The sequence below is a fragment of the Balaenoptera borealis genome (genome assembly GCF_965194805.1).
Source record: "Balaenoptera borealis genome assembly, chromosome: 2".
Taxonomy (NCBI): Eukaryota; Metazoa; Chordata; class Mammalia; order Artiodactyla; family Balaenopteridae; genus Balaenoptera; species Balaenoptera borealis.
The window spans coordinates 132,474,911-132,497,841 of record NC_138867.1 but is presented as its reverse complement, the minus strand read 5'-3'; the positions used below and the strand labels follow the sequence as shown (position 1 = coordinate 132,497,841).

Sequence of the window (22,931 nt, the reverse complement as noted above, 5' to 3'; positions counted from 1 at the left end):
GGAGCATGTGTTCGATCCCTGGTCGGGGAACTAAGATCCCGCATGCCACATGGAGTGGCCAAAAACAAAAAGAACAGGCAAGTATTAAGAAACACTTAATACTTAATGAGACACTGCTGCCAGAGGCTGCATGATCTCCTCCTGTGAAAAACGCCATTCAGGATCTCACGGAGCTAAGGTTGCCCTGAGGGGTGATCGCCACTGGAAATGGACACAGGCCATATCAGCCTTCCTGCAGTCACTGGTGACCTCCAGCTCGCATTACAACCCTGAGCCACCCAGCTTGGCTGCCAGCCCCTACAAGCCCAGAGCTCTGCGCCTTTGCAACACCCCTCCCCACACTCCAGGCCAGGCCCCTAGAACCTAGGGTGGGTGGCAGGCCTCACCCACCTTGGGTCGTGCTGGGGAGGGCCGAGGCCTTTTCTTCACTTCAATCCAGTTCTCAGAATCCAGGTCAGGGAGGCTGGCAGACAGGCCCTTGGGCAGGGTCTTTAGGTTGCTGACCTCCTCTGTTTTAGTTGGCACTGGGGTGACAGCACGGGGAGAGCCAGGCGCCGACTCTAAAGGGTGGAAAGGGGAGATCCTCATCCCTCCAGCCCTCCTCCTGATGGCCAGAGGACACGGGCAACAGGGAGGCATCCACATGCCAGCAGGGTACCTACCTGTCTCCTTCTGATAGTGCTGGCGGGGGACAAACTCTGGGCAGTTGAGAAGCTGGGAGAAATCAGTCTGGGAATAATCCACTATTGGGGGACCAGGAAGAGGCCATTTCTCTGGCTCCTCCCTCCGGCGGACTTTTTCATCAACGATCTCCACCACCTTGCTGTCCTTTAGGGCCTGCAGGGGAGAAAGAGGGAGAAGATGCAGAGGAAAGACATGGACAGACTGAGATCCTGGAAGCTGGTGGATGACTGAGCCCCATGAGCTCAGGGATAAGTTTAGTGCTGGCAGGAGTATAAGAAAACTGGTACCATCTTCCACGACCAGCGGACGAGTGAGATGTTCAAACTTGTAGGAGGGTACCAACATGAAAAACACACCTGCCCTTTGACCCTGCCATTGTACTTCCAGGAATCAGCCCCAGAGAAATACTTGCACAAACAGGTGACAACATGTATAAGATCTGGATACAAGGCTGTTCACAGCAACACTGTCTGTAAAAGGAAAAAACTGGAAACTACCTATGCTTGCCACCACATAAGCAATTTAAACCAATTATGGCACATCCATTCAATGGAACACCATTCAGGCTTAAAAATCAGCTTCAAATGTGCTGAGGTGGTAAGAGTCACAAAAAAGCAGGTGTAAGTCAGTGAGTTTAAGATCCCATTGGGGGACTTCCCTGGCGGTCCAGTGGTTAAGACTTTGCCTTCCAGGGACTTCCCTGGTGGCGCTGTGGTAAGACTCCACGCTCCCAATGCAGGGGGCCCAGGTTCAATCCCTCGTCGGGGAACTAGATCCCACATGCATGTCGCAACTTAAAGAGTTCACATGCCGCAACCAAGGAGCCCGTCTGCCTCAACTAAGGAGCCTGCCTGCCGCAACTAAGACCCAGCGCCACCAAATAAATTAATTAAGTAAGTAAAATGAAAAAAAGACTTCGCCTTCCAATGTAGGGGGTGAGGGTTCGATCCCTGGTGGGGGAGCTAAGATCCCACATGCCTTGAGAACAAAAAACCAAAACATAAAACAGAAGCAGTACTGTAACAAATTCAATAAAGACTGGAGAGAAAAAAAAAAAAAAAAAGATCCCATGGTGTTTGAATTTTTAAGTAAAAACATACTAATGCACACAAATTTTTCTAGGATTCACAAGTAAAGTGCTACAGGTGTTTATCTCTGGGAAAAAGGGTGAAAAATGGAGGGGGGAGAAGAGTTTTCTTCTAAAAATCTTTTAGGGGCTTCCCTGGTGGTGCAGTGGTTAAGAATCTGCCTGCCAATGCAGAGGACACAGGTTCGAGCCCTGGTTCGGGAAGATCCCACATGCCGCGGAGCAGCTAAGCCCGTGCGCCACAACGACTCAGCCTGCGCTCTAGAGCCCGCGAGCCACTACTGAAGCCTGTGCGCCTGGAGCCCATGCTCTACAACAGGAGAAGCCACCGCAACGAGAAGCCCGTGCACCGCAACTAAGAGTAGCCCCCGCTCACCGCGACTAGAGAAAGCCGTGACAGCAACAAAGACCCAATGCAGCCAAAAATAAATAAATTTATTTTTAAAAAAATTAAAATTAAAAAAAAAATAAATATCTTTTAAATGGAAGAGGAAAACATTTCAACATGTGACAACATACTCTGTTGGTGAGGCTGGGGAAGAGGCACTCTCATATACTGCTGGTGAGAATGCAAAAGGCACACCCACTAGAAAGGGAATCAGGTAACAGCTAGCAAAATTACATATGCATTTGCCTTTCAGTTCAACCATCCCACTTCTAGAAATCTACACCAAAGACACTGGCTAAAACATGAAAAGATTATATATATATATATATATACACCTGTAAATAAGAAGGAGTAGTACCTTTCTTCTACTACTACTACTACTACACAGTCAGCTCCCAGATATATTAAGTGAAAGCAAAAAAAGCGTGAAGAAATACATGTGCTATATGTTACCGTTCATCTAATAACGGGGAAGTATATAATACACACAGAGGCATTACTTCATTTTTTTAATGGAAAGATTCAAAAAAGGTTGCTTATAGTAAAAGAAAGGGAAAAAGGTGTAAGTAAGAAAATTTTAAGTTGGGCTCCTATGAACATACCATCTGACTTTAGAACCACATAAATGTTTTCTATAAATGTAAAACAAATAAGAAATTAGGGGTAAGAAAGCAAAGCGAAACTAATGAAATTAATATATATTAAGTTAAAGAAACAACCACACAAAAATTATTTCAAGTTGAAAATAGTCACTGACTGTATAAATAGGAAAAAAAACTTTTTAGGAGTAGGAGAGGTACTATAAGTATAATGTACATAAACTGTAGAGTAAAACAAATGAATAGTTATGTTGATGTTGTTAGGAATTAGGATTTTTGGCATGGGAGAAAGTAGTAGTTACAAATAAGATACTTGGGGTTATGTACAGACCCTATAGAAATTTTAATAGAAAATATCAGTATAACCTCATGATGTATTTTATTAAAACAAACAAACAAAAACCTCTAGAAACAACGACCAATCAAGTAGCAATGAACACCGCTACAACTCAAACTGTGGTATCTAAATACCAAAAATACCACTTCCCCAAAATAGAGGACCTAGAGTTCCTTAAAAAAAAACAGCCAATTTCAGATCTGGGACAGGAAATGTACAAGATGAACGAGGGTCCCACTGGCCAAAGATGCAACAATTTGATTCAGCATAATAACTACAATAAGTTGAAATAAACAAAATGTTTGAATCTACAAGTTTGTAATGATATTAAATGATACTAATACAAGAAAAACAAACTCGAAACTCACTGTTCACCTTTGAAGGTTATTAGGGATCAGCTCGTAATTCTGAAAACTGGTTAACAAAGGAAAAGATCAAGCACTTATCTGCCCTTCCTGTACAAAGTACCTACTTCTTGGTAACCAAATACTTGATAATGCAAAGTACCTCCTTAAAGAGGTATTCCAGCTAACAAATAAAGACAGATTGATAGAATATAAACATTTTGTAGTCCCTAATGAAGTAACAGGCAGTGATTTGCAGCTTATATGGCAAAAAAGAGAACCAAGTGAACCATTAAGTGCCATCTGAGAGAATACATCACTATCTATAAAGTATTCTTGACGAGGAGGGGGGAAAAAAAAAAAACAACCAAAACCTGAATCTCATCAGGCCACTCAATAACCAATTTACAAAAAAGTTTCGAGTACAGAAGAACATGTGAAATGATATCACTCTGTCCTATGGAAAATTCTACAAGATATACAATCTAGCATATTCAAAAAATAAACTGCAAGGAAAAAGAGAGGGAGAGGAGGAGACTTAATAAGACAATATATTGATTGGTCTTATCTGGATCCTGATTCTCATAAACTACCAAAACAAAACATTTTTGACAAGTGGGGTGAATTTGCAACTGACCAGATATTTGGTGATATTAAAGAACTGTTAATATTTTTACATGCAATAATGATATACTGATTTTTTTTTTTTAAACAGGCCTTTATCTTTTAGAGACAGATACTGAAACATGGATGAAATGTCAGATTACCGGAGATTTCCTTCAAAGTAATTTGGGAAAGGAAACATGAGGAGACAGATGGAATAAGACTGGTCATGAGCTGATAGATGCTGAGGCTGGGTGATGGGCTCATTATACCATTGTGTCTACTTTTGTAAATTTTCCATAATAAAGGGATGGGTGGGGGGAGAAGAAAGAGAGAGAGAGAGAGAGAGAGAGAGAGAGAGAGAAGGGGAAGGGGGAGGGACAGAGAGGCTGGCCGAGCCTTAGAATCTTAGCATAAGTAATGAGATGGGGACTCTTCCAGGGTTTTCTGCCTTGGCCCAAATTCCAGCTCCTTAAGTAAGGATGTTTCTTTCCTCTGCACCCCAGCCCCAGGGAGGGAGACATACCGCAAAAATGAGTGAAATGTCAGTGGTAAGGGCCTGTACTCGGTGGAAGGACGCAATAAGTGTGATGGGAAGGAAACCGTCAGCATCCATTTTCCGTCGCAGGAAGAAGTCTCGCTCTAAATTGTCCACGCTGAAGTAGTATTCACTGGGTGGAGGGGAGAAGAAGTGTGATTGCTTCATCATTTGTGAACATGCCTTCCTTGTTCTGTACACTCCAGGAAGCTCACACAGCCTCTGACCAACCCCGTCCCTACTGTACTTACAGTCCTAAAGGCTGAAAAGAGATGATGTTACCCTTTCATGGCTCCCTAACCTTGGGTCAAACTGCTCTCTGCCCTTCAGCCTCTTTGTATGCCTGACAAGCTCCTCATCCTCCTGTAAAACCCAGTCCCAATACTGTTGGTCACTTTCTCTTCTGCTCCTAAGCCTCTTATCACACTCTTCTGCAATGATCTGTTTCCTTGTATGGCTCCCCCACTGGACTGAGAAACAACATATTAGAGAGGCTAGGAGCTAAGGTTTTGCAAATCAGACAGAAATGGACTCAAATCTGTGCCTTGTCACTTACCAGTTAGGCAAGTTACTGGGCCTGTATGCTCATCAATAAAAAGGGGATAAAACGCAGCTCATACAAATTAAGTAGACAACTACAGGACTAAATAAGAGAATGCTTATAAAGCACTGAGCACTGAGCCTCACCAATATGCTAGCATTCTGACAAGGCTGCCGTTACAGATAAAGGGATAAAGCGGAGTAGAATCTAGACATTTTCTCTCCTTTTAAAAAAATTAACTAATTAATTTTTTAAATAGTAGTATAGTTCTCTCAAGTTACCTTTCTCAGCTCCAGCCAGAGGCAGCAACTGCTGCTAGCACCAGAAGGGCCTGCACAGCCCTACTCTACCAGGCTACCATCCTCGGGCAGCCCCCAATCCTACCCATGTCTCCAGGAGGAAGGCGCCTGTCCACTTACATCTGGCGCTTGATGTAGTCTTTAAGCAGCTCCTGGTCCACGCTGTAAAGCTCAGTACTGCTGACATTGTCAAAGTAGTAGGTGATGTTGTTCATGTACTTGGGGGTGCGCGGCCCCTCTGCACCATCAAACTTTCGGTAGCCAAACTGGTAGTCAAAATGGGCTAAGGGGGAAACGGGCGTCATGAGGGAGAGGAGATCCCTGCCCGCCCCCCACCGCACTCCCTCGGACATCCCGGAGCCCAAAGGGGCCTCACGTACTTCGAGTGCCACCCCGGCCGCGTCCCCGGCCGCGACCACGCCCCCGTCCACGGCCACGGAAGGAAGCCCGCGCCCCACCAGCCCCATCACTCTTCACACTCGATGTCTCATCCTGGTCGTGCCAGGCAGGCTCCGATTTGGTCTCTGCTTGCCAGGCTGGGGTGGGGGGGGCCACGGGCACGGGCACGTAGGTGGCAGGCTCAGACCCTATGGGGAGAGAGGGCACCGGGTCAGGCCTGAGGAGGAGCCCCATGCCCAGGCCCTCCATGGTGGGAGGCGCATACCTTTGATCTCCCCGCGGTTGGCAGGTGTGTGTCGTGGCTCCGGCGGGCGAGTAGGGCGAGAGGCCAGTTTCTCTCTGGGCACTTCAGGCTTCATGTCTATTTGCAACGGAACCCACTTGTGTTTGTTCCCTGGAGGACAGCATGGGTACAAGAAAGGCTTGAAGGAGAGGTCCCTCCTGGCCATCCCTACCCCCAACACTTCTGTCCCTTTCTGGGGTTTCAGGCCTGAATCACCATCTGGTGACTTTGGGCAAACTCCTTTCCCTCACTGGACCTCATTTTCATCTCTAAAATAAGAAGGTGGTGGACTTCACTGTGATGGACACTCTTGGTTGACTCCCAATATCAATTTCTCCACCGTCAAGAGAACCCCCTCTGGAACCAGACACATGGCAGCCCAGAATCAAGACTGCACCTTCAGCCTCCCTTAGACACGTGCCAAAATTCTGCCCAGGGGAGCTGAGTGGAAGCAGTCAATTCCAGGGTGAGTCCCTAAAAGGCAGGGAGCTACTCCCCCCTTTCCCCATCCTGCTAGGTGGAGTGAGTCACCTGGAATGAGAAGAGCCAACACACAGCAAGACAAAGGAATCAAAGAGCTGCACCTGGCCTACTTCCACCCAGCTCTCAGGTGAGAGAAATAACCTTCCATCCTGGTTAAACCACTGTTCCTTTGGATATGTATGAGAGCAGCCAAACCTGTACTCTAGCCATTTCAGCCAGAGCAATGGGAACTCCTGTCTTTAAATGATATCTAACACGGGACAGCAATACATCAAGACACACAAAGAACACTCTGAGGCAGAGACCCCCGCCCCCGTCTTCTGCACTGCTAGAGCCCCAGGGCTGAGGACAGGGCTTACCAAATGCTTGTTAAAGAAAAGGAACTGATGGACAGATAGTTGGAGTGAAGCTTGCTGACCCAGTGGCCTACACCCATCAGCCTCCCAAGGACTTCTTGCGGGGGGCTCCTGAGATTGCTCCAGCAGCCCTGGCGTTCTGACATTTCCTGGTTCTGCCCTACCACCTTCTCCCGAGTCCTGCTCCAGGTCACTCACCTTTCTTCTTCTGCCCGCCTCGCTGGTAGTCCTCGTCCCCATTCTTCTCCTCCCCCGATTCATCTGATTTGGTTTTCGGGCTCTCCTTACTATCACTCCCCTCTCCTTTCTCCTGTTCCTTCATGTCCTTTTTGGGTGGCAGCTTGCGGGCAGGCTGAGACTTGTGGGACTGTGGCTGCAGCGGGAAGCAGAGGAACAGGGAGGTGATGTGAGTCTGAGAGCCTCTTGGGATGGGAAAGAAGGGAGCTCCCCGTCACTGGAAGGACGGGGTTGAGGAGCTGGAGCATGTGACGGCAGGTTGGGCTGGATGTATTCTAAGGTCCTACTTTCATGCCTGAGATGCTTTTGCTGGGAAGAGTAGTCAAACAGGCAGGAGGTAGAGGACAACCTGTCTCTCCAGCTTCCTTAAGTCTAAATGACAGAGACAACCCCCAGGGCCGGGGCTGCAGCCTGCAACAAACAATTGTTTTACTCCCTACAACAGGACCACATAGTTCAGGTCACCTGTGGGACAGAGGAGATGCTGGCCCCTGGTCTGTCCACACCAACCCTGTCTGTGAACTGAAGGCCAGTGGCCAGAGCCGGTGAGGGACCTAGCTGTCAGCCCAGAATGAAAGTGCTGGGAAGGAGAGGACTGACCAGGAGTCCATCTTCTGCTAGGGCTCAGGGAAGTTATATAAGCTTTCCCATGACCTGTGGTCTGGAGGCGGGTACCTGGCCTAATGACCACTGACAGGCAATCCAAGTGCAGCGATGGAGAACACAGGCTTTGGAACAATACAACACACCTGACTTCCAATCCCCACTTGGCCATCAAGGGCCAATAATTAACCTTCCCCAGCCTCAGTGGCCTCATCTGTAAAATGGGAATTACTGAAGGACCTATCTAGGAGTCACTGAGGGTTAGATGAAATGGTGAAAAAACAGCACTTGGCAGTCCCTGACACACAGCTAGGGTGCAAAGAATGATTCTTAGCTATTTCAATGTTGCCCATATTGTACCAACCACGCCTCTTAAAAAAACAGAAAGGTAACACCTGAGGCTCTGAAAGCTTGAGGCCAAATGTGAACAGGTAGACAGAATTCAAACCTGCCCATCCCTCCCCACAGACTCACCTGCACACTCTTGTGGGCTATCTCTCCAGGTGTTGGCCAGTTGATTGCATCTCCAAAGTCACCAACCTGCAAGGCATATTCTATGAGGGCTCCAGGGTAACCCTGCCTCCACCATTCAGGCCCTCATCCAAAATACAGCTCCACCGAGAGATCAGAGGCCAAAATCAGTTTGTCCACGAGGACCATCCACAATGTAGAGACCCAGAAAAAGTGCCCCTGCTATTCAGAGAGAACCCAGAAGTACCTTGCAGCCCAGAAGCACTCACTACAACAGAAAACAGGCTACCACCTCCAGGAAGTCCCTGCTTGGGTTGGCAACTCCTATTTCTTACCTTGCTACCTTTGCGCTGTTTAGGAACTGCTGCCCTCACCACCTTGGCCGGAGCAGCATGTTCTGTGGGAACAAGAAGGGAGAGATAGTTATGCAGAGCCCATGGGAGGGGCCCACGGCCAGCTCCTCAACCTCATCACTACCCAACTCCACCAAGCAACCTGCAGCTTCCCAAAGGAGGAAGACGTGGTGGGGATGGGAAGGACACATGCTCAAACATCTCTTTCTGAAGAAATCATGGGAAGTGCGACCATGGAAGGAGCAAGCAGCCGAAACCCCAAGAACTCAACTCGGAGGACTCTCACAGCTCTATACCCTCTTGTGAAAAAGGGAACTGAGTCCATGCCAGGGTTTGCTCTGTAATTCAGGGCTCCTGAATTGCCCCAGATTCCATAAAGGGATCTGAAAGACCCCCTCTGGCTCTAACATTCTAGAAGTCTGTGTGTGAGCAGACTTAGGAAGGCAAGATACAAATCCTAAGTGGGCAATCCAAGGACCTCTTCTAAGCCCCACATGTCAGGGCCAGCCCTGTCCTCAGTGACCTGTGGTCAACAGAAGACTGAGCCATTCAGAGAAGATGTGCCTGCCTTCCAAGTTCCTAAAGAAAAAGTGAGACCCCCATTTGACTCAATGGTTCCACCTTTAGGGATTTATCCTAATGATACAAATTAGACAAGTGTTTAGGGTTATGTGCAAAGATGTTGAAAGGGCTATTCATAATTTCAAAAAAACTGAAAACAATACATGTCCAATAGCAGGGAACTGGCTAAATAAAAGTTCAACAACTTTTAGAATGGTCATAAAGATAATGATCTCTACTGATATGAAAAGATAAACACAATAAATGAGAAAAGTTATAACCCTATTTTTGTAAAGTAAGTAAAAACCGTATACGTACACATACACACAGTAGAAACTCTAGAAGGAGACATAACCGAGTATTACCAGGAGTTAAGTAGTATGTTCACAGTGATTTTGTTTGGGGTTCTCCAGTAGTTTCAACAAGGGCAGGCGGGGATTTTTGTGTTTTATGTTTTAGTTTTCTTTGGCTGTACTGCATGGCCTGCAGGACCTCCGTTCCCCAGCCAGGGATCAAACCCACGCCGCCTCTAGTGGAAGGGCGGAGTTTTAACCACTGCGCTGCCAGAGAAGTCCAGGGGCTTTTTAAAAAGAAAAAAAAATTCTTTTAAGGCAGTGGCTCTAATAGGTCTGATCCTTCCTACACCTACGCTTATTTTTCCAACTTGGTTCTGAAGACCAAGAGTTTCTGAACCCTTCCTCCCCCAGAGATCCACGGGAAAAGATACATACCCTGGGGCTCTGCTCACCCACTGCTCACCCGTCACTTTGCCTCCATTGTTGGCCAGCCATGCCAGGGGTCAGGAGCTGCCCCCAGTCCCTGAGCAGAGAAATTTGTCCGGCTGGTCTCAAAAGGAATGTTCTACGCCTTGATCAGACGCGTGTTCCCTTAACGCGTAGAGAGAGTCCTTGCCTGACTCCTAACTGTGAGGCCACTGCATTCTTGGCTTCCACCCCATACCGGAGCCACTGCCCCCTCAAGACACCCCACGTGCCACAGGAGAGCTGGGGCTCTGTAACCCAACCCACAGCATCCCCCATTCCCAGTGCTGGGCAGTGGAGAACCAGAAAACCCCTCTCAGTCCCAAGAGGATGAAGCCCTGAGGCCCAGGGAACTACTTAGTCCACACTGATTTTCTTGCTAATTCTGGTTTGGCCCAGAGAAGGCTAATACCACCTAGTTCCCTGACTAGGACCAGCAGGGGCAGCCACGAGAAGATGACCTCCCTCGGCTACACACGAGCTGTGGCAGCAGTCACTTCTCCAGGGACCCAGCCTCCACACTCCAACAGCACCGCCTGCATGCTACCAGTACAACAGCACGCCAAAAGGCCTGCAACGTCAACTTCATCAACACAAAGTTGGAAAGGGGGGTCAGTCAGAGGGCAAGGTGTTCCTGAAAACTACTGGAAAAGGTTTAAGGCAAAGTTTTTCAGGTCACTGTCTATTTCCTCTAATAAAAACTCCTTCAAAATTGGGAGGAATCAGATCCTGTAATCACCCTGCCTGACATTCTGTTCACCAAGATCACAAAGGGACATGGTAAAGTACTAAAACTTCAGTCTCCAATTAATGGGAGTGCCCTACTGCCACCGAAAGAGCCCACTGATTCCCTACTCCCCCACAATCCCAAGCTGACCAGGGGAACGTGACAACACAGGGGTTAGGGGCACCCACCCCCGACATAGTCGAAAAATCCAATCGCACATCATGTGGGGCTGCTTTTACTATTGAAAAAAAACACATATAAGTGGACCCACACAGTTCAAACCTGTGTTGTTCAAAGGTCAACTATATTTTCTATATTGCTTGTTCCAGAAAGATCCTAAAGCTGCTGATCTTTTGGAAAAAAAGCTACCTAGAAGGGCCAGATCTAGGAGGTCTAAGAAGCGGGAAACTAGGGGAGGTTTAGGGGGAGAAGGCACGTGGGTGAGTCAACCTCATCAGGTTGTGGTAAAAAGAACTGGTAAGAGGAAAGGAAAAGCTGGAAATGAAACAGGGATGAGTGCAGGTGAAGTGAGATGGGGCCGGGTAAGATGGGAGAAGGCCTGCAGGATGGGGCTGGCCAAAGGGAACTACTAGGTTTCAGGCCTTAGTGCCAGGAGAAGAGGCGAAGGCCAAATATTTATTGTGAGGCTGGCATCATCTCCTAGAGATGAGCAAAGTATCTAAAAAGACAGAATTTACCCTGATCGCAAAGAACTTCTACCTTGGGGAACAAGGTAATTTGTAGGGGCTTAGGGGCTGCATTACTGGAGTTCATATCCACCTGCTGCCATATACCTGGCCATTAGGTCGACCTCCTTGGAGGAGTCCAACCAGATCCTAGGCCAAGTGCCCTGGCTCTGCACTCTCACTGCGTTGTGTTAGGTGCCTGGTTACTTATCTACCATTCAGCCCACCCCAGCCCTTAAGAGCAGGTACCAGGGTGCTTTCATAGCAGTGATCCCAGAGTCTAGCTCAGGGCCTGGCAACACGGCTGACGTTTGTTTAATGAACGGAGAGTTCACACACCCATCTCCTCTAGGATTTCACACTAGAGAAGGAAAGAAGCTTTGCTTTCCAGTTGCTAGTTCCTGAGTCTGTGGCCTCAACCCTCAGCCGGAGCCTTCCCCCCGGCAGAGAAACAAGTATCCTAGGCACTGCTGGATCCCAGGGGAACCCACGCCCCAGCCCTGCCTTGACTCCAGAGGCAACTGATCACCTGAAATCAGTCTTGGGTCCTAGTCCAGACTCCAATACTCACCAGTTGTATAACCTTGGAGACACTACCTACCACCCTTCCTGGGGCCTCCCTCACCTTCCTCAACTGAACAAAGGGAATTCACATCTAGAGGTAGAGGGAAGAAAAGGTAAGATCTCAACCGATGAGACTTCTCATGAAAGCAGAAGAGATGCTAGCAACAAGCCGTGGTCATAATATTAACGGATCACTTACTAGATGCCACACACTGTTAATATTAACACTGTTAGTATTAATATTAACGGATCACTTACTAGATGCCACGCACTGTTCTAATGCTGAGTTAGTTTCTCTAATTGGTCTCATTTTACAAATGAGAAAACCCAGGTACATGGTGGAAAGGTTATTTACCAAGATCACAGCCAGCAAGGAACAGAACAGGATTTGAAGCTAAGCAATCGGACTCTAAATCCTGTGCTCTCAGCCACTTGGAGGACGGTCCAAATTACCTCCTCGTCGTGGCCAGTAGGGCAGGCCCTCAATGGCTGGGCTGCAGGGTATCATTCTACACACTGGAGAAAACCAAGGCCCACTGCAGGGAGACCTAAGGTCACAGAGCAAGGCAAGCGACACTCCCAGGATTGGACACTGGCAACCTGACAGGCCCCTCTCCTGCACCCAGAGAGAGACAAGGGAAATTGCCACCAAGCAGGCCCGGAAGAAGCCCCACATGTGGCACCCCCCAGTCCCGTGAGGAAAGAGGCATTGCTTCCAGGCCCGCTTCCCAGTCCCTCCACTTCAGCATCTGCCCCAGTGAGGATGGGGGTCGGGGGCGGGGGTAAGCCCCCAGCTGACATGGATTCTGCCCCCACCACTGCCTGAGCTACAGCCCAGGACCCTCACTGTGGAAGGCAGAGACACCATTTAAGGGCAGGGAGAGAGGCCAGTAGGAGTCTAGATTACATCACCCACCTGTGCCCGTCCCTCCCAGGACAGCCTGGGGACAGAGTCAGAAAAGCCTGATGTATTTTCAGCTGTCATCCAGCCTGGGGGTGTGGTGGAGTCACAGAGGAGGAGCTTGGGGACCCTGGTCTTTTCATCCCATCCTCACTGATCCCAACGCCACCCCCACCCCCGGCAGGAACACTCTTTTACAGAATAAAAAAAAAAAAAAAATGCTGTGTTAACCATCTTCACCTTCTTCACTGATTCCTACCGCTGCCACCACCTCTCAGAAGCCTCTCTCTATCCAGCCTTCCCACCCCAAGTTCCCCCAGACCTGCAGATGAAACACGGGAGGGGGCTGAAGGGTGCCCTTATGGAAAGGAGTGGACAGAGAGAAGAAACCTTCGGAAGGTCCGATCATCTTGAGGCTCTGCTCAAAGGAAGCTTCTGAAGAGTCTGCGCCCCTTGGCCTGGGAGGAGGGGCAGGGGCGGCGGGCTCTGGTCACATGATACCACCTGGCCCAGCCCAGCTCAGGCTCGGGCCCCAGTCAACTATCTATAGCCTGCAGTGACTCTCCCTGCCCAGACACGGACTCTGCTGTCCTGGGGTGGCTGTGGTCACTCCCACTACTGGTACTAGTCCCTGAAGTCCCACCCCAAAGCTAATTAACTAATCATCATCACAGCTGAAATATATCAGCAGGCAGTGAAGCCTCTGGCCTCCGAGCACCAGCTCCCTAACCCAGCCTTTCTGAAGAGCACATCTGGTTCTAGTTAGAATGGTAATCGTAATAACCACCTTTTACTGGGTACTAAGTGCCAAGAACTGGTTTAACTTGCTATGTGTAATTTCACATAATTGTTTCAGAAAGACATTCCAGTTGTTCGGAAAATGAAACTGACGGAAGAGACTTGCCCAGGGTCACACAGTATGTATTCTGTGTGACACACAGATCTCAGCATAAATTCTTCTCAAGTCCTCCCCTAATTGCCCAACTAGCAACTCTGGATCAAGTTCTAATTCAGTCTATCATGTGGGATCTTCAGAGTACTCATTAGCCCCCGAAATGGTTGCATTTTTGTGCATCTCAACCCCACTAGACTCATCAATTGCTGAGTCCATACACTATCCACGCAAAATGCCAAAGTTCTTCTTCACATGCAGTAGCTCATTTATTTTTCACAACCACGCTAGGAGCTACGAGGCAGGTAAGATGATGAAGACTCCCAGTTTAAAGATGAGGAAATTGAGGCTCAGAGAGCCCACCTGCCTAGTAGGTAGCAGAGATGGATTGAAACCCAGGTACAGCCTGACTCCACCTTGGGCTTCACCAGCCGGCAACGTGCTGGATGTGTGGACGACGACTGGGAGCTCCACGAGGGGAGGGATCTTTCCTGCGTTTCTCACTGGCCGCTGGAACCCAGGACTGCAGCCTGTACATGGCTGACCCACAGTAAATATTTGCTGAAATAAGAAATTTACTTCGGGATGGGTGCTTCTTGAAGGACTTTCCAGAGCGTTCTTTTCTGGGAAAAGAGGTTAATTACCCCTTTGCATTATGTCTGAACAGCACAGCTCTGCAGTCTGGCAACTGCAACCCCTTTGGAGTCTAGACCTATGCCCTGTTCTCCTTCAAGTTGTAATCAGCGTGCTTCAACCCAAACACCAGACATCGGCTGTGGAAAACAGAACAGAGAGCGTGTGCAGCAAACAAAACAGCACAGGAACTCCCCAGAGGTCCCAGACTTAAGCCGCCAGGCCCCGGGCTACACCATGAATCACAAGGCTGGCTGGCTGGCTGGGATGGCAAGCTGGGAAGCACAGACACCAGCTAAGAGGGCAGCACCCACTCAAGCGCAGTCGCAATGCCACCCATGAACACAAGCTTATGTTGCCAGAGCTTCCGAGTTTTCAAGAAAGGTAGAAAAATAAGTTTGACATGGAAGGGACATTTTCTGCTTTCTAAATACTGTTAATGAATTCACGTTAAAAAACAAAACCCTTCTTCAAGCCATATCCAGCTTGTGGGCTCCTGCACGCTCTCCTAAGCCCTGCCGGAGGAGCAGGCTCATCACCCAGCAGCTGGGCCCTGGATTTCAGAGCCAGTCCTCGGGCAGGCTGCAATGCTCTGTTGCCCCACTGACTCCACTGTCCTTCTGTGGGAGGCTGCTGACATCAAAGCTGGTTTTCCCTTGTCCCTGTGGTCACCCACCACACCTGAGGTAATGCAAACTCATTTTTACTGTCCTAAGTCTAAGGCATTCTCTGCTGCATGAGGCTTCTGAATCTCCAAGAAATTACTTTGGATTATCCCTGTTATTGGAGTGAAGAGGCTGGAAGGGACCTGAGAACTCATGCCATTGTACAGATAGGAAAACTGAGGCCCAGGAGGGACCAGGCTGTGCCCAAAGTGACCAGTGAATTGTTGTGGAGCTGACACTGAACACCCAGTTTCTGCCTAGTGATCCAGAGCTTTTCCCACAGGTCAGGAAGCCAATTTTCTCACTCAACGAAATATGCCTTGTGCACAACTACACGCACTCACAGGCTGGAGGGCAGGGCCTCAGGGACCCAAGCATTCCAGGTACCACTCCCCACAACCACTGATGGTGCCTATAACAGAGTCCCAGAAAGTCCCCGTTTTTAAGAACGGCTTCTCACATGGAGCTGGGATACATAACAGAAAAGGAGGGGTGCTCAGGTTGAAGTGGATCTGGGAGCGGGGCCCCACTTCCACCAGCGACTTAACTTCTTCGCACTTCTCCAGGGAAGGCTTTTGGCTGCATCTGGAAGACGTGGGGCAGGCAGGCTCTAGAGGTCCTAACCAGCCATCTATCCAGTGTGACAGGTTGGGCACCCTCACTAACCCTTAGTTTCCTGCTCTCTCCAATGACCGGGTCCTAACAGCTCCAGCCCTGCAGGCTGGGGACACTCAGTAACAGGGAAAACTCCAGCAGAAATGGGAGAGACTTGCCAAGTGTCCCAGAAGCACATGGGGAATTGGAGTTCTTGGGTAAAGACTAGTTCCCCCAATCCAGTTCAGCCAGATTGGCCTTGCTCCCCAAAAGCCGCTGATTTGTCCCTGCTGCTGAGTTTGGGCAAGGCTTGGAGGTCCCTTCAGTGCTACTTATTATACCCCAGCTGGGTAAGAGAAGAGCCCTGGGACGCCATGGATATGGAGACAAGCTGCCCCACCAGGAGACTCCCCGCCCTTGCTCACTGGTGCCCTATTTCACTCCCTCCCCCTTCAGCAAATGTAGAGGGGATGTGACCCCTACACTACCCACCCCCCTCCCCGCCCCACCCCACCCCAATTAGGCTGTTGGGCTAAGAGGCAGGACAGAGCAGCTGTTAACAGCATAGACTCTGGAGTCCACATGAGAATGCTCTAACAACCAGCTGCCGTCAAATAAGTAACTCATAAGGCCAGGGGAGACGGTCTTATCTGACCAACTCCTCATGCAGCTTGTAACTCGATAGGCATTAACAGGGCCACAGAGGAATGAAAGCCAAGCAAGCAGGTTCACCAGGAGGCAGAAAGGCACCCTGCATGGAAGATCCTAGAGTAAGACTTAACCTCTCATTTTCTGAAACTATGATAGGGGTTCGTGGCGGCTGCTAGCTAACAGGGTTGTTCAACAGCTTAAATGTGGGCAGAGTTAAACAGAAAAGTACCATAAATGCATTACAGTTATTTTTTTAAATCTCTTTGAATCAATTCTTGAATCTGTCTGGTGCTTCAAAAAAATTTTTAAGGATTACAGTTGCCAGATTTAGCGAATTTCAGATAAACAACACTAATTTTTTAGATTATGTCCCACATAGTATTTGGGACACCTTATACTAAAAAAATTATTTGCTACTTATCTGAAAATCAAATTTAACTGGGCATGGTGTATTTTTAATTGCTCAATCTGGCCACAGTAGGAAGGAAGGACCATTGCCCCATGTTCCATGACAGTGAGTCAGTGTCCAGAACATGGGGCTAGTAGCCGGGAGACTGATGCCAGTCCTGGTGCCGGCACTACAGCCCCTGCTATTGGAGCTTGGAAGAATTCCCCTCTGGGTGCCTTCAGTTTCTCTACTCAGAGGTCTGTTCTTGGGGTGTGGGGATCTTGTCATCTTTAGTTCTAACGCCCTTTAATTCTACCCTCACACTCACTGATCACCCTAACCACAACCTTAGATGAAACCAGCTTTCCAGGGGTACAAGCTACCTCTGAAACTACTGCTACAAAGGACTTGGACTCTAAGATTTCAGGATGCAAAAAATGTATCTATCTTCTGAGAAGCTTGTCAAAATGCAGATTCCTGGGTCCCACCCTCCAGAGATTCTTGCTCAGGAATGGTGGAGCCAGGAATCTGCTTAGTAATTCTAAGGGAGGTTTTCTCTGGACACACTTGCAGTTATCTTGATAGACCAAATGAGTTTCACCTGCTAATTTTGATAGGGGTTACTCAGAACCACAACACCACATTTAGTATTTTTAAAATTTTTTATGGAAGCATAGTTGATTTACAATATTGTGTTAGTTTTAGGTTATAGCAAAGTGATTCAGTTATATATATATATGTTTCAGATTATTTTTCATTATAGGTTATTACAAGAAATTGAATAGAGTGCCCTGTGCTATACTATACAGGAAATCTTTGTTGCTTATCTATTTTATGTATAGTATTGTGCACCTGTTGATTTTATGCTCCTTCTTCATCCCTCCCCTTCCCCCAAGTTTGTTTTCTATATCTGTGAGTCTGTTTCTGTTTTGTAAATAAGTTCATTTGTATTATTTTTTAGATTCCACACATATAAGTGATATCATATAATATTTGTCTTTCTCTGTCTGACTTATGTCACTTTAGTATGATAATCTCTAGGTCCATCCATGTTGCTGCAAAATGCAGTATTTCTTCTTTTTTTAATGGCTGAGTAATATTCCATTGTATATATATCCCACATCTTCTTTATCCATTCATCTGTGGATGGACACTTAGGCTGTTTCCATGTCTTGGCTGTTGTAAATGGTGCTGCTGTGAACATTGGGGTGCATGTATCTTTTCGAATTAGAGTTTTGTCTATATACCCAGGAGTGGGATTGCTGGATCATATGGTAGCTCTGTCTTTAGTTTTTTAAGGAACCTCCATACTGTTTTCCTGTAGTGGCTACTACACCAGTTTACATTCCCACCAACAGTGTAGGAGGGTTCCTTTTTCTCCATACCCTCTCTAGCATTTATTTGTAGACTTTCTGATGACGGTCATTCTAACCTGTGTGAGGTGATACCTCACTGTGGTTATGATTTGCATTTCTCTAATAATAAGTGATTTTGAGCATCTTTTCATGTGCTTATTGGCCATCTGTATGTCTTCTTTGGAGAAATGCCTATTTAGGTCTTGTGCCCATTTTTTTGATTGGGTTGTTTCTTTTTTGATATTGAGCTGTATGAGCTGTTTGTATATTTTAGAAATTAACCCCTTGTCAGTTGCATTGTTTGCAAATATTTTCTCCCATTCCATAGGTTGTCTTTTCATTTTATGATTTCTTCTGCTGTGCAAAAGCTTTTAAGTTTGATTAGGTCCCATTTGTTTATTTTTGCTTTTATTTCTTTTGCCTTGGGAAACTGATCTACCCAATTAGTATTTTAAAATCAGGGCTGTGCTTTGTAAGAACTGGTAGTGGGTACATGGGTCCTCGTTTCAATGTTTCCCTTTTTATTTTACATTTTTGTATTAAATAATACTTTCTTGAAAAGAAAAATAAATTGCAGAACTATCCTGGGACTTCCCTGGTGGCGCAGTGGTTAGGAGTCCGCCTGCCAGTGCAGGGGACACGGGTTCGAGCCCTGGTCCGGGAAGATCCCACATGCCGCGGAGCAACCGAGCCCCTGCGCCACAACTACTGAGCCTGCGCTCTGGAGTCCGCGAGCCACAACTGCTGAGCCCACGTGCCACAACTACTGAAGCCCACTTGCCTAGGGCCCGTGCTATGCAACAAGAGAAGCCACCGTAATGAGAGGCCTGTGCACCGCAATGAAGAGTAGCCCCCGCTCGCCGCAACTAGAGAAAGCCCGCGTGCAGCAATGAAGACCCAACACAGCCATAAATAAATAAATAAGTAAATTTATAAAAAAAAAAAAAAAAAAAAGAACTATTCTGGTGGAAATGGAACCCAAGCCCCCTTCCCACTATACCTCCCACTCAGCTGGAGTCCCTGAGCAGAAGGCTGTATGAAAAGCCCTCACCTCAGGGCTGTGGAAACTGGGACCAGTAAGCTAGAAGACTGGCAACACCACTTCCACAATCTAAGGACACCAGAGGAGGTGTGGGTGGGGGACCTTGGTTAAATGCAGATTCCTGCCTTCTCCCAAGCTCCAGAAAGCAGTCTGCCAAGAGGGGCAGAGCATGAGCATCTGCATTTTTTAACAAGTTTCCTGTGCAACGCTGGTGCCAATTAATGTTTGAGAACTGAGCTGCCAATGAGTGAGACTGGTGGTAAGGGCCCCCCTGGTCTCCAAGCCCCAGTCCAGGGTCTCATATTTATGGACAGGAAGTGCAGACGGGAATTAACCGGCTCACAAGAGCAGGAAGGGAATGTGTTTTATTTTTTTTCTTTTTTTTTTTTTTGGGGGGGGGGAACGTGTTTTAATTACACACACAGACAGCAGCCTGAGGAGGGATGTATGGGGAACTCACCACCATCCAATCTCCAGCGTCAAGAGCAGAGATTGGTCAGGCCAAGAAGCCACAAGCAGAGTGTCTTGACAGACGTGAGCTCACAAAAAATCAGTCTGGGCTGAGCTTGAGGTTGAGTTTTACAGTGAGCTCCCGACTATGGCTGTGCCAGAAGAATGAAGGCTCTGAAGGGACCTGTCTGCCTCTTCCTTACAATCAAATAGCTTCCACTCTTCCCCTACACATCGCTGTTTGCACACCCAAGGCCCTGAGGTCTGGATCTGTTAAATAATAATGGCTACCACTTACTAAGCATTTACCTCAGGCCTCCTGCTGCAGGCCTTTTGTGCATTTTCTAATCCTCGCAAGGGCAGAGCTATCCCAGTTTTAGAGGAGACCCAGAGGCTAGGTGGCTAGCCAAAGGTCACACAGTGAGAAGGTAGCTGACTCCACGGACCTGAAAGTTCAGGCTACCCTAGGCCTCTCAGCACTGCAGGAGATGACACAAGGTTCTTGAGGTCCCAAAGGGCTCCAGCTCAAGCTGACCCTACAAGGGACTGAGGCCATCAGCACCAGAATCCACTTCTCTGAGCCTATTAGCTCACCTGCCAGGCGAGGATAATGCCACTCAGCACAGGGGACAGGAGCAAAGCACGGCCAGCAATCAAAGCACTATTTATTGCGAAGGCAACGCTCTAGGGTGGCCTGCAACCCAAAGGCCTGGGCTCTGGCTGCACCAAGCCCAGGAGAATTTTGCCTCCTCCAGCAGATCAGAACGGACAGAATGGAAGAAACTGCAGAGCCCCCATAGGACAAAGGACAGACAGGAGGGAGAAAGGGAGGTAGAAAAGCAGAGATTTTATGTAGGCTCTGCACCAGGGCATAGGGTAGAGCTGAAGAGAGCATAAACCAGCCATTCAGATAAATTACCTTTCCTTATCGTTGGTGACCAGGGCTAATCAGCTCATAAGGTCTACCTCAACCATCACTGCATCTAAATGTCACAATTTCAGTTTGAGGTAGGAAGGGTGGACATGGTTCTCCCCAGATGACACAATAAGACAGAACTGAGACACAGTGAGCTTCCTGGCTTGTCCCAATATCAACTTGTTTTTGAAGATGCCAGCCCTAGGCTCCTGCCGCTCTTATCATGAAACGTCACCACTGACATGAGGGATTTTGTGTGCCAGGCACTGGGGAAGTAATGGTAAACAAGACAGGCCCTATCCTCTGAGGGCTCAGTTTATATAAAGTCTTAATCTTAACTCCACCTGTAATTGGTTGATCTCAACTGCCTGGGATGCTGTACGGAGGATCCTCAGTAAACAGGCTCAGGAAAAGCCTGTGATCAATTAGCAATGTCTTTTGTGGGCATGAGCAGGGACAGCAGTCACAAACGTATTTATAATTCCAGTTTGGTAACAACTGAAAAATGCTCTTCATCTCAACAACCATTTAGCCCATACTATGTATTGTGGATACAGAAATGGGTAAGATTGCCAAGGGTCCAGCCCATGAAACTAATGACTGACATGAGAGCTGACATGGGTGGTGGTGGATTCAATGCACTTTCCCTCCAGGGACCACTCTGTCCTCACCCCCAGGTAAGACCTGCAACCCTTAGGCCTGGCCTCTCCCAGAGAGATTAAGGCAAGGCTCAGGAAGAACAAACTGCAGAAACACAAGTGAGAATTACGGAATGGGTGCCTCTGTGGAAAGCTCACCTGGCTGCTACTTCCCCAAGGTCAGCCCGGATCACCCCACTTCACTACCAGCAGGGCAGTGCAATGGTTAAGAAAGAGCCTGGGCTCCAGAGTCCTGGTTCTGCCAATACTACCTCAGCGACTCTGGATTTCTGTAAATGGGAATAGAGTTTCTAACCTACTGGGATTCTGCAGATTAAATGAGTTGATATTTGTAAAGCACTTGGGGAAGCACACAGGAAGTACTCATTACTTGTTGGCTATTATTTGGAAGTTCATACACACCTCTGATTAAGGCCACTGGCAAACTTTTCCAGCCCATCTCACTCGTTGGTGAGCCTGTTAGTTACCTAATCCTGGCTGTGTGAGTGTCCTCACCCCTCCTAGCACCATGCTTTACGCGCTTTATGCTCCATCTTGAAGAGCTCATCAGTCAGGTAGAGTGGAAAGGGGCAGGTGCTGCTGTTATTGGGAAATCGAGAGCATTTCTGAGCAATACCTCCTCCATTTGGGCAGGCCTTCCCTGGCCTGCTCAGGGTGTGTCAACCGCTGGCCCAGTGTAGGGGAGGGAAGAAAGCTGAAGGCTTGTGTCTGGAGGAACAGGAGTCACAGCATCGGCACCGGGTCACCTTGGGGCACGTGCTGCCAGACCTAGTCCTCTTCTAATCTTCACTCCTACAGCACCAACCATTCGAAGGGCCTCCCATTTCTCTATCCTTGAAGAAACAAGGCAGAAGGAAGAGAGAACTAGCATGGGCATCCTGACTCCTTTGGTGCCACCCGGGAGACTTTGGCTAACAGATGACATCAGCTTTCTGCAAAATGAGTAGCGACCAGATGGCTTCCAAAAGTCCCTTTGGATTCTGGCCTTCCTCAACTCTAGGATCTGCAAAAAGCTGCCACCTCAGAGGGGCAATGACAGTGATGATGCAAGCCGGGGGCTGGGACAGGGAAGACCTGGAATGGCAGAGACCATCCCAGAGCAACTGCAAGCCCAGCTGCAGCCAATGGAGAACTTTAACAGCCAGCCTCTCCATTCCCAGCCAGGAGTCTGGCATCCCCAGGCTGCCACTGCCCTCACACTCCTTTCCCCAAGAGAACCTCCCGCTCAGTAGACAAACTGCTATCCCCACAGGTCCTTGATCAAGTCAACTATCTTTCTAAACAAATGATTATGCAGCTACTATTGAGCCCTTCAGTATGATCTGTCACTGTGCTAAGTGCCTCCCTTGCAATATCTTAATAGAAAGACTGATGCTTGGGACTTCCCTGGTAGTCAAGACTTTGCCTTCCAATGAAGGGGGTGCAGGTTCGCGCCCTGGTCAGGGAACTAAGATCCCACATGCCTCGGGGATAAAAAACCAAAACAAACACAAAACAGAAGCAATATTGTAATAAATTCAATAAAGACTTTTAAAAATCCCACATGCCACGGAGCAACTAAGCCTGTGCTACTGAGAGCCCGCGAGCCACAACTACTGAACTCGCGTGCCACAACTACTGAAGCCCGCGCACCTAGAGCCCGTGCTCCACAACAAGAGAAGCCACCATCTACGCACCTCAACGAAGAGTAGTCCCCGCTCACTGCAACTAGAGAAAGCCCACACGCAGCAATGAAGACCCAACACGGCCAAAAATAAATAAATAAGATAAATTTTAAAAGAGGTCCACATCAAAAAAAAAAAATTAAGAAAGGAAGACTGATGCTTACCTTCTTTTTACTCTCCTGAATTTCTTCCATATTAGTTGTGCTTTAAAGGGGTG

The 22,931-nt window shown here is 48.0% G+C and overlaps 1 protein-coding gene across 2 annotated transcripts in view; it reads right to left on the bottom strand.

The window, feature by feature from the left end:
- The window catches only part of LARP1 (La ribonucleoprotein 1, translational regulator), an 88,388-nt gene that overhangs the window by 14,922 nt on the left and 50,535 nt on the right, over positions 1-22,931 (bottom strand). For both annotated transcript variants that reach the window (XM_082379053.1, XM_082379052.1), the window contains exons 2-10: positions 8,588-8,649; positions 8,256-8,321; positions 7,140-7,314; positions 6,085-6,213; positions 5,801-6,007; positions 5,541-5,703; positions 4,569-4,713; positions 663-837; positions 391-560 (exon numbers count right to left, since the gene is read on the bottom strand). In XM_082379053.1, coding sequence (XP_082235179.1) covers positions 391-560; positions 663-837; positions 4,569-4,713; positions 5,541-5,703; positions 5,801-6,007; positions 6,085-6,213; positions 7,140-7,263 — 1,113 coding nt within the window. In that variant the 5' untranslated portion in view covers positions 7,264-7,314; positions 8,256-8,321; positions 8,588-8,649. The remainder of the gene's footprint in view (positions 1-390; positions 561-662; positions 838-4,568; positions 4,714-5,540; positions 5,704-5,800; positions 6,008-6,084; positions 6,214-7,139; positions 7,315-8,255; positions 8,322-8,587; positions 8,650-22,931) is intronic.